The sequence below is a fragment of the Phoxinus phoxinus genome (genome assembly GCF_949152265.1).
Source record: "Phoxinus phoxinus genome assembly, chromosome: 24".
Classification (NCBI taxonomy): domain Eukaryota; kingdom Metazoa; phylum Chordata; class Actinopteri; order Cypriniformes; family Leuciscidae; genus Phoxinus; species Phoxinus phoxinus.
In genome coordinates this window covers 16,177,065-16,190,117 of record NC_136899.1, presented here as the reverse complement: position 1 = coordinate 16,190,117, position 13,053 = coordinate 16,177,065, and the positions used below count along the sequence as shown (strand labels likewise).

The 13,053-nt window shown below is 38.5% G+C and overlaps 2 protein-coding genes across 4 annotated transcripts in view; both read left to right on the top strand.

Moving 5' to 3' along the window:
- Nucleotides 1-13,053, top strand: part of LOC306992256 (uncharacterized protein) — a 239,093-nt gene that overhangs the window by 171,397 nt on the left and 54,643 nt on the right. The gene's annotated exons all lie outside the window — the stretch shown is intronic.
- myripb (myosin VIIA and Rab interacting protein b) overlaps nucleotides 1-13,053 on the top strand; it is a 220,380-nt gene that overhangs the window by 185,414 nt on the left and 21,913 nt on the right. For 2 of the 3 annotated variants that reach the window (XM_079600926.1, XM_079600927.1), the window contains 4 exons: nucleotides 6,800-6,982; nucleotides 9,129-9,290; nucleotides 9,368-9,463; nucleotides 9,596-9,668. In XM_079600926.1, the coding sequence (XP_079457052.1) occupies nucleotides 6,800-6,982; nucleotides 9,129-9,290; nucleotides 9,368-9,463; nucleotides 9,596-9,668 (514 nt within the window). Of the gene's footprint in view, nucleotides 1-4,396; nucleotides 4,460-6,799; nucleotides 6,983-9,128; nucleotides 9,291-9,367; nucleotides 9,464-9,595; nucleotides 9,669-13,053 lie in introns of all 3 variants that reach the window. The other variant, XM_079600925.1, reaches the window with a different exon arrangement.

Below are 13,053 nucleotides of genomic sequence, written 5' to 3'. Positions count from 1 at the left end.
CAGACTAATGTTGACAACAAAAGAACCACTTTGGAGAGAATTGTCAGAAGACTTTGTTACACAAAATAGGACAATGGTACAAAAGCATCCAATGCCATGTTTTAAGTGTGAAAATATAGTAAAAGTAACACAGAAACCCCAAAAGAATGGACTGAAACAATCAGGCCTTCGCTTTAAGCTTTCATTTTGTGATTAGTTAAATTTAATTTATTTTTTTGCTAAGAAAAGAACAGGAGAACCTCTGGTAATCCATACTCTGGTCTCATTAGACCAAATCAATCATTTTGGATCTAACATCACCTAAAATCTATGCCATTGCAAGTGGGAAGAGTAGTCCTAGAGTGAGAAGTGCCTGGCCCCCACATTGAAGTTCTGTGCTAAAGAGGTTCTTATGATGTTTGAGTGCTGAAGGAGTGGGAGAGTTGTGCTTAATCAATGGTGTCATGAATTTACACACCTTTGTGTGATGGTGTGTCATGAAAAATCATGAAATACAAGATGCTACCCTCTCCTTATTCTCTGTGTTATTAAGCACTTTTTCCACATGACAATGAACAACACTCCCTATCAAACATCAGGGCATTCAAGGAGGTATTCATCCTCCAGGAGTTAAGGAGTTAAACAGAATAGAGGTGAATTTCTTTTTAATTTTCACAAAAAAACACACACACTCAAAACCAAGAAGGGTCAGAGCAGTACTTATTTTACAAATGTTGATGACATTTTCTCTGTTTTTAAGTGTATGTTTAATACATTTCAATTTTGATTTGTAACAGTGATAATTATAGAACAGAAAAAAATATTTTATGTTCAGAGGGGGTGTGCTAATTCATGCTGAGTATATATATATATTAATTGGTATATATTAATATACTATTAATTAATATAATATACTATTAATATAATATACTATTAATATACTATTAATTGGTGTATTGTGGTACAGGCACAGTACTTTTGTAAGAGCATGTTGGGTGTGCACTTTGGTTTGAAATTGAGTTCCAATTTACAGCTTGTTTTACTGTGAATGGGTCAATATAAAGTGATTTTATGCACCCAGCTTTCCTTTATCCAGTCTGATAAAGAAAAAGCACGAAGATGTTAAGTGATTTCAAAACAAGGGATGAGTTTGTGGATCAACATTCTTTGTTGATACTTAATCAACATTCCTGTCAACCAATCATAGGCCTACACCTAAAACCTGTGGTTGAATGTAGTGATTGGTTGGATGTGGTTCCAGGAACATGAAAGGATGTTGATGTCATTCTTGTGTAAATTACGAGGTGCCTTGTAAGAGACTAAGCTCCCTCAGAAGATGATTGCACCTCTAGAACCTTGCAGCTCTCTCTCAAACCCTAAAATTTACATCTATGTTACTGATCGAACTCAGAATGAAGGTATTTGCCCTTATTGGTGATGAGAAGCCATAATCAAGCGCATAATAAAAAGCATGTCTGATGAAAGCCCAATTCTGTGTTGCTACTGCAGACTTGTATCGTGCATGAGGCATTGTGTGGTGCATGAACCAGCCTGCAAAATTAATATAGAATCTCTCTAGATGATGTGAGGGGAATGCACACCATAAGGAAGGTATTTTTTTCTTCCTCAATGAATCCTCCTCGCCTTGCATCTGGACCTGTCCTTTCATTTTCAGCCTGCTTCTTGTTCATTATGTTAAAGGAATAGTTAGAACAAAAATGACAATTATTTCATAATTTACTCATCCTCATGTTGTTCCAAACCAGTATGACTTTCTTTGGTATGCAGAACACACACACCATACACACACAAATACATTTTCCATGCTCTTTTCCATACTCTTAAAAATAAAGGTTCTTTATTGGCATCTGTGGTTACATGTCACCTTTCTATTTCACAAAAGGCTCTTTATAGTGGAAAAATATTCTTCAAATTATTTAAATTGTTCTTCACATTAAGGATATTTTTTGTTATTTTAAGAACTTTTAAGAACTGTTTGCTGAAAGGTTCTTTGGGGAACCCAAAATGATTCTTCTATTTTTACCAGTTCATACAACTACAGTGAATGGAGACTGAAGATTTCTTGCTTCATATAGGAAACTAAAATTCACAAAAAAAAACGCTATGGGAACCACGATTACATACGTAGCCTGAGACGTTCCCTTTCGAGTGGAACTCATGGCTTGACACTTTGGGAACTTTAATGCCAACGTCGCCACGCCATGAGACTGCCCACAAGGCTGTGTTTCTGCACAGACAGTTGTGAGTGCAGGCTCAGACTGGATCAACCCTGAATGACTTGTGACCCTGGGTCATCCGCATCCAGACTATACAACCTGATGAATGTGTGCAGAAAGGATCATCCAGCTGCAGCACAAATATCTTGCAAGGATGTACCTCTAGCAAGAGCTACTGACTTCAATTGGCTCAAATGGTGCTTCTGCTAATACTCTCAGGGCCAATGCTATGTCCCAGGAAGGAACTCATGACCGGCAGATAGGCCTCAGTTGTCTGGCACTGCGCAACAACCGAGACACCAGATGATGTCTCCCAACAGAACCCCATCTAAAGGTATGTAGCTAGCTAAGATTGAGGCCACATAAACTTTAGTGTTGACGGGTCAGCCCCACTGACAAGCATTCTTGAAGGAACTCTAGCACTGAACCGACCGGGCTGTTCACTGGGTTCAGGTTGCACTGCTCGCACCATGATACGAATAGTCGTCATTTCAGGTCATACAGTTTTCTAGTGGAAGGTGCTCTAGAATTTAGAATTCTCTCAACAATCTCGGATTAGAGACCAGAATATATGAGCTGGTACCTCTCAGGGGCCACACCCAAGGTTTCCAGCAAGATCTGCTGAGCCTGCCTGAAAAGGATGCGTGAATGCAGACCACCCTGGTGATTTATGTTGGAGACTACCAATGTGTGTTTCCTCAAACTGGATTTGTGACACGATTAACTTTAGGGTGAGCATCTTGAACCTGTATGTCCAAAGATTATGCTTCAGGCACCTTAGATCTTAAATTGGATGCAGCCCCCAGTCCTTTTTGAGCATAGTAAAGTAAAGAACTATAGAAGCCTGACTACTCCTCTGTAGTGGTGGTGTAGGTGGAAACACCTGCAGAGGACACAGAGAAAAGGTCGGGCACATGATGTCTTGGTGTGCACGGACCTCTCAGGAGGGGACACCTTCAAGGGCCAGGGCCCATGAGCGTCAGGACTTTTTTTTGCCATCCTGGAGGTGATAACAGATCTGAGATCCTGTCTCCCCTGGAACGACTGAGCCTGAGTGCGCTTTCCAGTCACGGAACACAGGCCTAGATCTGTGGACTCTTTAACTGCCTCCAGGGCTGATCCTTCGCCATAATCCAATTATTTAAGCAGGTCAGCCTGGTAGGCCTGCAAGACCACCATGGTGTGCAGGGACACACCAGCCTGACCTGCTGATGTCTAAGCCTCACCCACAAGGGCCGAAGTAGCCCTACAAGGCTTGATGGGTAAGGCGGGTTTCCTCCACAACGATGCACTTGAGGGGGAGCAATAGTCCGCAAGTGTCTCTTCCACCCTTGGCACCACCCGTAACTGTGCTCACGCATAACGACCACTGTAGAGAATGTTGAGGTGGCCTGCGTATGCACTGCTGCCAAGTACGGATTCCTCTCAGACCTAAACATCTCTGTGTGAAGTTCAGTGAAGAACGGGAGATGGCGACATAAAGGTTGCTCTCGGCCAGATGTTAGGTAGTGGTCATTGAGTTTAGACCATGTGAACGGTTTCTTTTCATCAGGCCACTCAAATTTCTACTTTGCCACAGCACGAGTCACAACCTTAAACAGCTTCTTGAGCATGACTGTTGAGTTCCACTTGAAAGGGAACTGCTCTTCCTCTTCTTGGCGAGTTCATGAGAGAAGTAATAATGTCCGATATTTAGTTCACATAACCAGTCTGAATGATTAGTTCACAAATCTGACTAATGTGGTTCTTGAGTTTAACTCACTGATTGTATGATCCAGCTTACCAAAGGGGAAGATTAGCCTATATGACTTTGAATAGCGCAGGAGTCACATTGACAACGTTAATAACTTTTTTTTGGCACAGAACCAATACAATCCTCAGGGCTTCTTAATGTTTTTTGCAAAAAAAGAAAGAAAGTCATACAGGTTTGGAATGGCATGAGATTAAATAAATGATGACAGAATTTTCATTTTGGAGTGAACTATCCTTTTTTATTGTCTTGTGTCTTTCACCTCTTTTATCTTTCTTTCCATTCCCATTTATTTCTGTCTGTCTTTTTTACCTAATTTTCCTCTCTCATTCTTCTCTCATTCTTCTCTCTATCTCTCTCTCTCTCTCTCTCTCTCTTTGTGTGTGTGTCTCTGTGGTCTCTCTTTCCCCACCCTTTCTTGTTGGTTCAGGAGGGTCTGAGTGATCGTGCCCTACAGCAGAAGCTTCAATTACTCTCCTCTCTCGTACAGCAGGTGAGATACATCATAACGAGAAGATGCAGTAGAGCTGTAGATATTCCTCCTGAATCAAATGTGTAGTCCATTATTCCCTGTCTCAGAACCTGCTTATGACACTACAGAGTATGTTAGAGCCAGATACACAGTGGGGGAAATCTTTAGACTTCTCTTTTATCTCAGTACTGGTGGTGATACTGAGAGCAGCACATGTGGTGTGTAACAATAGCCATTCACTCTGGTTTTGACCTCCTCGGTTCTCTTCAGTCTGTTGAAAATGTTTATTGGCACTATCCATGGTTCAAAACTAGGACAAAAAAAATCGAACATGTTAAAAAATTAGGGGCCGGTAAGATTATTTTAAAAGTTTTTGAATGAAGTCTCTTAGGCTCACCTACTGTAGGCTGCATTTATTTGATCAAAAAGACAGTAAAACAGCAATATTCCCCGTCGGGGTTCCCCGTCAAAAATGACGGGGTTGACGGGGTGAAAATGACGGGGTTCCCCGTCAAAAATTACCAGCCTACAAAAAAATAGCTTATAAATCTCTCATTATACTATATTATCACCCAATATTGGATTCAATCTTTTTGTCAACTTGTTTTCTTTCAATTAGGACTGGTTTTATATTTCTATTTGCATCTGATTAATCGTAAGTCTCATTTATCTGAGAGTAGGCATCTCATTTTTTTTTTGTAACAAAAGTATTATTTATGAATAATTTTCACAATATTAAATTAAATATGAAGAAAAATTGCTCTGTTTATCATACTAGTGTCCTTTAATGTTTAACCAGGGTGTTTGTTTTGAAATGCTTTTATTTTGTAAAAAAAAAAAAAAGGCTCATAGTCACATGTGTTCCCGGTCAAAAATAATAGCTTATAAGTCTCTCATTATACTGTATTATCACCCAATATTAGATTCAATCTTTTTGTCTTTCAATTAGGACTGGTTTTACCTTAACAGAAATTATATTTTTTAAACAAGCTCATTTTCATGCTGTAAATTTTGTGTTAAAAATAGTTTATCGGACATAGTTGTCTAAACATGTCTAAAGAACATGAGTTTTGTGCCTTTATTGCTATAGAAATTAGCCTACTAAGAGCACTTCTCCCGGAAGTACCTACAACCATTTTGTTATCTTTTGGACAAGCATTAACATATTAAAAATGTACTCTTTTTATTTTTATTTTAAAATTTATGTTCATATTTTATTACAGTGTGAATGTGGTTCTTGAGTACTTTTCATTGGGTGTTAGATTTATGCAGTGCTGCACGCACACCTGTTTTCTACATATTCCCTCACTTTAGATGTCTGTTTTTACACACACACACACACACACACACACACACACACACACACACACACACGCACGCACACACACACACAGCCCCTTTCAGAGCCACACATGCCCTGAGGACTAAGTTTGGATCAATTATTTCTGTGATCAAAGCATACACCAACCCAACCATTAATTGATTCCTCAAGTATTCATTACTGAATCCCACTGCTCCTCTCTTTCTTCCCATCTCTTTCATTCTCACTTTCTCATCTTGAAAAGTCATTTTATCTCTTCATATTACCCTCTCTCGTGTGTGCTTACTGTCTTACTTACAAACACATGCACGCATGCATCAACATGTACATCTCATATTGATGGCTTAGTACTCGAGATGATGCACTTTGAAAAACGTATTGACAAGAACTAATGTACTTCTCATCCCTGTCCTTTCCTCGTCTTGCGATGACGTGCGTTCTGATGTCCGTAGAGTTTATATGTCACGTTCTCAGGCACATTGTGTTTTGACTTTGTATATCTCTTACAGATAAAGCTCACTCAAAACTGAATAGTCAGTCTTTATTTTCTCACTCTCATGTCCTTAAAAACCAGGATGCTATTATTTTTTGTGATGGATTTGAACATGAGGGTGATTTATTTAATGATGACAGAATATTCATTTTTGAACTAATAAATGCTTTATTTTTCAAGTGTGTATTTTGATGAGTGTGTTACTCCCTTTTGATACACTCTCAATGATGACCTTTCACCTCTGTAAGAGCATCTCTCGTCCACGTGCGTTCATGTCACACTCACACTCTTCTTCTCCCATAATCCTCTTATCCTGTTCATTGATTGAACAGCTTGTGCATGACAAGCATTGCATCCATGGGAGTGAGATCCAGCTATATGAAAGTTGTAATTTTTCAATGTTTTTTATTCTTTTATTAATAAAAGGTTTTATGGAAAATTTCAAGAGAACCTGATGCATTTGAATTTCTTCTGTTTTGCATAGGCCTATCTGTTTATCAGTGGTTTTCTGCTCTGTTTTCTGCTCACTCTCATGTTTATGGAGCAGAAGTACTCCGCCGCGTCTTTATGCAGCATCACCACAGAGGTTCTAAAGGTCCTAAATGCTACAGAGGAGTTGCTCGGAGAGGCAGAAGGCAAAGTTCATGAGCCTTCTCCGGCTGGCACACCCATGTCCTCAGGCCCGGGAACTAGGAAACTGGACCAGCACCTCACTAAGATGGAGGAAAATGTAAGATTTATTACAAGAAAATGTTCTAATGTTGTTGTTTTTTTTAATAAAGAGGAGAAATCCAAGATCAGTTTATTTAGACAAACTAATTAGAGGATGGCAAAATGGCACAGGCAAAATCAGGACCCCCAAAGAGGAAACAAAAGCACGAAAAAGAGGAGAGATCAAGACGGGGAAGACAGCTAGTCACCGTAAAAAAAAAGAAGGTGATTTATGTTCCCCGTTTTGCGCTATGATTCTGAAGCTAGCCCGCATTAAGCTGTTTTAATTAACATGAAATAAAAAATTATATCAATGACTCGCCCCGATGTTTATGCACTGGACGTTTAACAATATTTCCAAGTATGTTTTTCCATGCAATCGAGCAATGGTAATGGAACACTGAGCTTCAAAAAAGACAGAAAATGCGACAATAAAACCAGTTCAGTGATGTATATTCAGGCTTTCCATCTTGGAACCACTTTCTATGAAATTTACGATGTAGTATTAGTCTTTTATCTGCTTTAATTGTCCCGACAGAGTTAATGAAATAAGAATAAGAATGTCATAAATAGATAAACTAAATCAAAGCAATATTTGATATGACCACCCTTTGGGTTTAAAACCGCTTTTTAAGATGGGGGAAGACCATACAGAATCATCATGCACTTGTTCCGAAAGACAAATGTGCCAATTTATAATGCGTCAAAGAGTTGTGGTGTGTCATGTCAAAAAATGTGCCCGGTGCTGATACCTGTACAATGGGTTGGGTTAAACAAGATGCTCGTGTTCGCTCTCTTGTCAGTGTTATCCAACTTAATTGCTTACTCACGATGTGTAGCAACACAGCTAAAAGTATTTTTTATATTTTTACTTGTTGAGACATACACAAGCACCCTCAAGAGTTGTGTTTGTTATGTTTGAGTTGGGGATGCGTGAAAGGGGCATTTGCAAGGTTGTTTTAAAATATGCTTCACGCATAGCATAGTCCATTAGTGTTAAGCATGCATAGCAGATCTAGGCCGTCAATAGATTAACATAGCCATATTCCTTGTTAATGTCCACCTGTAGTCAATCATTTTATCCCTTAAAACTCACCTTTGATTACCAAAATTACATATTTAAGCTTTTTTTCAAGGAAATCATAATGCCTTAAAATAGCTTGAATGTAACTCTACACCTTATTTAGTATACGCGGTTCTATGAATATGCAAATTAGCCCTGCCTCCACTCACTCACACCAGCTCAGAGATCGTTGATGATCACACGTCGTTGACGTGATTGGTTACAAGGTAGTTTGTGACATCAGAAACACCTGCGATTTTAAACGTAGGTGTTTTTGTTTCACTGCAGTTTTAAGGAAAAAATACTCAGCAATGGTGTTGACTTATGAATTTGCACATGGTTTTTCTTAAACAAAAATATTTAAAACACCACATAGACATATAAACAGCATTAAAAGCTTGATTTTCACCACAGGAGGACTTTATGAGTTTGAGTTCTCATGATTAAAATATCTAGATCAGTCATTAAACTCTTGATGGCACAGGTTGATAGGTCCTTTACATGCAATTTGCAAGCAATCACACCATTACCACATGGCACAAGCTGATTGTGCAGCCAATTCAATTTCTTGCTAAAAATTTAAATAGTCTGGTGGTTCAGTCACAGTCCTGCAGCGCATCAGAGTTCCTCTAAAAGCCTCCACCTCCCCCAGCTCCACCTGCCTAGATCTGCTATGGGATTGATGCATGACTATGTATGCAGCAGCAGCATATCTTACATGCTCACTGCAGCGTTTATGTAAATCTATTGGCAGTAGCAAGTCCATAGCAGCAGCAGAATACGTAGCAGATCTAGTCTGCCAAGACCAAATTCATTAATATTGCCATGTTCTTTGACATGCCAAAACCTCTCAGAAAGTTGTCGTGATTGAAATATATACTGTATATAGACTCACTGTTTTCATTTCTTACTGAAAGCATAACAGTAAAAATTTAAAATAATTATACATTTCACTTTGAAAAATAATGTAAACTTTGACTGTCAAAAATCTAAAATGTTTTACAGAACACCAGCACAACCAAATCTCACTGTGAAAAACCCTGGTTAATGTGTTGCCTCATCATTCAGCTCTCACATAATGGTTTCTGTGATCTGTGTGCAGGTATATTTGGCTGCAGGTGCTGTGTACAGCCTAGAGGGGGCGCTGAGTGACTTAGAAGACTGTGCACGCAGCATCAGCAGCTCCACCACAGAGACTGGACTGGCCTTTCTGGAAGACCAGGTGGCCACCGCTGCCGCCCAGGTGCAGCAGTCCGAGCTCCAGGTGAGCGCTTGCTTTGTGCTATCTATAGTACTCAGACTCTTCGAGTGTAAATTTAGAAGTTTATCTGTTATCTGCAGATCTCAGATATTGAGGCAAGAATATCAGCCCTCAAAACTGCAGGTCTGAATGTATCTGCATGCACACGGTTTTCCAAGAACAAATCTAAACCCATGGTGAGTTTCCCACGCACTTTAATATTACACTTAAGATTAAACTCTGAAAACAAGTAGGATACATGTACAATTGAAATGGTTTTGCTTCATGATTTAAGACTTATTAGTGATGTAATGTTTTTCCTACATCAGTCCCAGACGCTGGACTCTTCTCGTCATCAGAGGAGAAAGCTTCCTGCTCCTCCTCTCAGAAGTCTGTCATCAGGTATGAACACACATATACTACACTTTGAAAGGGTTTATTGACTCAAAAGGGATCTCACCCTCATGTTTTAAGTCATTTTAAACCTGTAAGATTTACTATCTTCTTTGGAGCACAACTAAAAACATAGTGCAGAATGTCCAGAGGGCTAATTTTAATAACAGGGCACTCCAAATAGGTGGAAAAGCACCATAAAAGTGGACTATACTACTTATGCACTAAAATGAATGCCGTATGATGGATTTGTGTAAGAATCAGACCACTAAAAACTGTTCAGTTTAAAGGTGAAACATGTTGTGAAACACAAAATATGTTGTGCCAGGTTTCTCGTTTATTATGGGCTCCATCAGTGGTTCTTACATGTCTCGTCCAGACGCAACACATCTTGACCTGCCATGTTTGAATTAAAGCAACAATATGTAATTTTTTTCGTCGCTAACCTCTTACAATAACAAAGGCGTACGTTGATGACGCAAAATTTCAGCAGAATTATGGAACTTGTCTTCAAGCTGATGGATTTAATAATGTTTATGGATGAGTGAATACATTGATGTTTTTAACATGACTGTGGGATAAAGTAGGGCGCGATTGTTGATATCAGTGAGTCTTGCGAGTCCCGCAGATATAAAGGAATAAGGACCTGCAAGTTCTGTATTACAACTCGCACAAGTCAGTTTTATTAGATGAAACAAAGGTAACGCAGCGCTGTTTCACTTGGTCTACACTATCACACTAAACTGCATTTGAGTGTGGTGAAAGTTATAATGTTATATGTGTTAGTCTTGTTTAGGCCAATAACTGAAAAGGTTCGCTCAGCATCCACATTTGAGTGTGACTCAACACAATCTGGGCAACCTTTGATAATTTGGGGAATTTTAAAATGCCACTTGCCCGATTTGCCAAAACGTAATTTGTACCATGAGCCTATTTTTATTTATTAGCTAGCCCACATAACGCACGTTACAACGTTTGCAACTATAGTTGAAGTGATTAGGCAAGGCTACGTCTGTAGTGACAACTGACAAGGCACACCCTTTTATTTTCTGCTTACCTTGATTGTCATCCAAACTTTCAAACGCGCATCAGCGGCTCCAATTCACACATAGCTGATGTATCAGGTGCAAGGGTTTCAGCGAATCGACGATCAGAGAATACTGCAGTGAGAACGTTGTAGGCAGATGTTACAGCTGTGGGCTCCTCTTCTGTCATTAATACGCTGTGGTCTGGTCTAGTCTAGTCATCAACAGAAAATTAACGGATTGAGAGGGGAGAAAATGGATTTTGGCGTGACATTTCTTGCGTGTGCGTGAGAGCGTGAGATTGATGCTGAAAGCATGAGTGTCACGCCAGATGTGTGAGATTTGGCAACCCTGGTTCTCCTTTTTTCCCAAAGTCTGCTTGCCATGGTCCATAATGTTTGAACGAAAAAACAACAACAGCGTGAGCGTGCCAGACGAAAGGCTGTTGTTCACGTCTTTTGCCATGGTTACTATGGCAGCACGGGCGGAAACGAGGGATATAGCGGATATTACGTCATTAACAGGCGACAAGTGAACAGGAATTCCGGGACGGCCCATTATTTAAAATTGGAATTTCTCTGAATTTAAAAATCTTTGGGAACTTTTGGGATATTGTAAGTACAGTGTAAAACCCATTGAGTTAAGCTAACTCATTTTATTTGAGGAAACTGATTGCCTCAATTCATTTAAGTTTATAAAAAACAATAGTTATGAGTACTCTGAACTTATTTTAATCGAGTTCACTAAAACAATAATATTTCTTAATACACAATTAAATTTTACACTGCATTTAATACTGTATATAGCTGAAACTTCATTTTATTGAGTAAAACAGTGAAATAACAAACTTTAAATAAACTCAGAGCACTTGCAGTTACTGCTAGCTCACAATATCACACACAAAGTCAAATCCAATGATTTAAGCTAACTCATTACATTTGAGTAATGAGACATTACAATTCATTTAAGTTTATTAAAACAATAGTTATGAGTACTCTGAAATTATTTCAGTTGAGTTCACTAAAAGTAGACATTGCAGTCAAGAAATTAAGTGATTAATTAAGTGATTGTTGAGCATTAGTGATGAACACCTGCTGTTAGCATGCAGAATGACTGAAGGAAAAAGAAACACAAGAACTACAACTGACTTACAACCACAACAGTAGATGAAATCAACTGAAGTTAAAATATGTTTAAATCTGTCAAGATCTCAGCAAAGGAGGATTGAACAACTCCACAAACAGCATTACTTCACGTATTACTAACCAGTTTGACTTTTGTCATGCGTCTACAGAAGTTGTTATTGTGAATGAACAGAGGTTTAGATGAAGATGATTTATTGAGTTTCATTTAAAGACACCATGATAGTGGTCAGTGTTTGCTTTAGTTGGGCTCTTGACCCTTGACTTTATAATACCAGTTTTTCCTCTGGCTGCATTTGTTATGGCACAAAAGCCAAAATAAAATTTGAGCATGTGATTGTGTTTTGATGAGGAATTATGAAATGATGAATCATCATTTGGTGTCTTGATTCTCTGATCTTTTCTAGAGAATAATCTCTGATTAAAATGGTGATATATAACTTGTATTATTCATTATAAAAGAACTGTGATTCTGAGGCCCATTGTTGTTACAATCAGATTTTAAAAACCTCTATGTTATCATGCTGACTTACACAGACATCAAGAATCAGTATATGAATCTCAACTATGGTGACCATTAAAAATGATTCATGCTGCAATGCATGCTGGGAGCCATGGATACATACAACTAATAATATAATCAGAGATTAGACTCTGAATGAGATCAGTGAATCAAATCATTTAGGTGATGATTGTCATCATCAAACCTTGACCATCATGTAGACTATGTGCCTTATGCTTCGGACTCTGGGTCCGGATGAATTAGCTCAAATGATCCATAGGGAATTTTAATAACTAATCATGAATATGATCAATATTTTGCATAGTACAGATACATTAAATTGTCGAAAGTGAAAGTGGATTATATGAATATATGAATAATCAATCACAACGAATTATAATTCCTGTTTCATATATCAATAATCTTACTTAACTTCGATTATGAGATAATCTTTAATGGAAATTAATGTAATTATCAAATCGTTGTTCGTCCCGCGACCAACCGTTAGATTAAGTGATTAATTTCTCAACAAAGTTATCCTTTCTCATAAACTCCAAGAAACACCAACCTTCTGGCCGTGAACATTAATATTTCTGGTGTTCATAAAATTAAAACTACCTAATGTAGTACACAGGGAGCGCGGTAGCGCTGATCTGATCTCATTGACGTTTGTATTTTTTTTTTTACGAGCCTTTCACAGAAACAGTTGAATATATTGTTTTAAT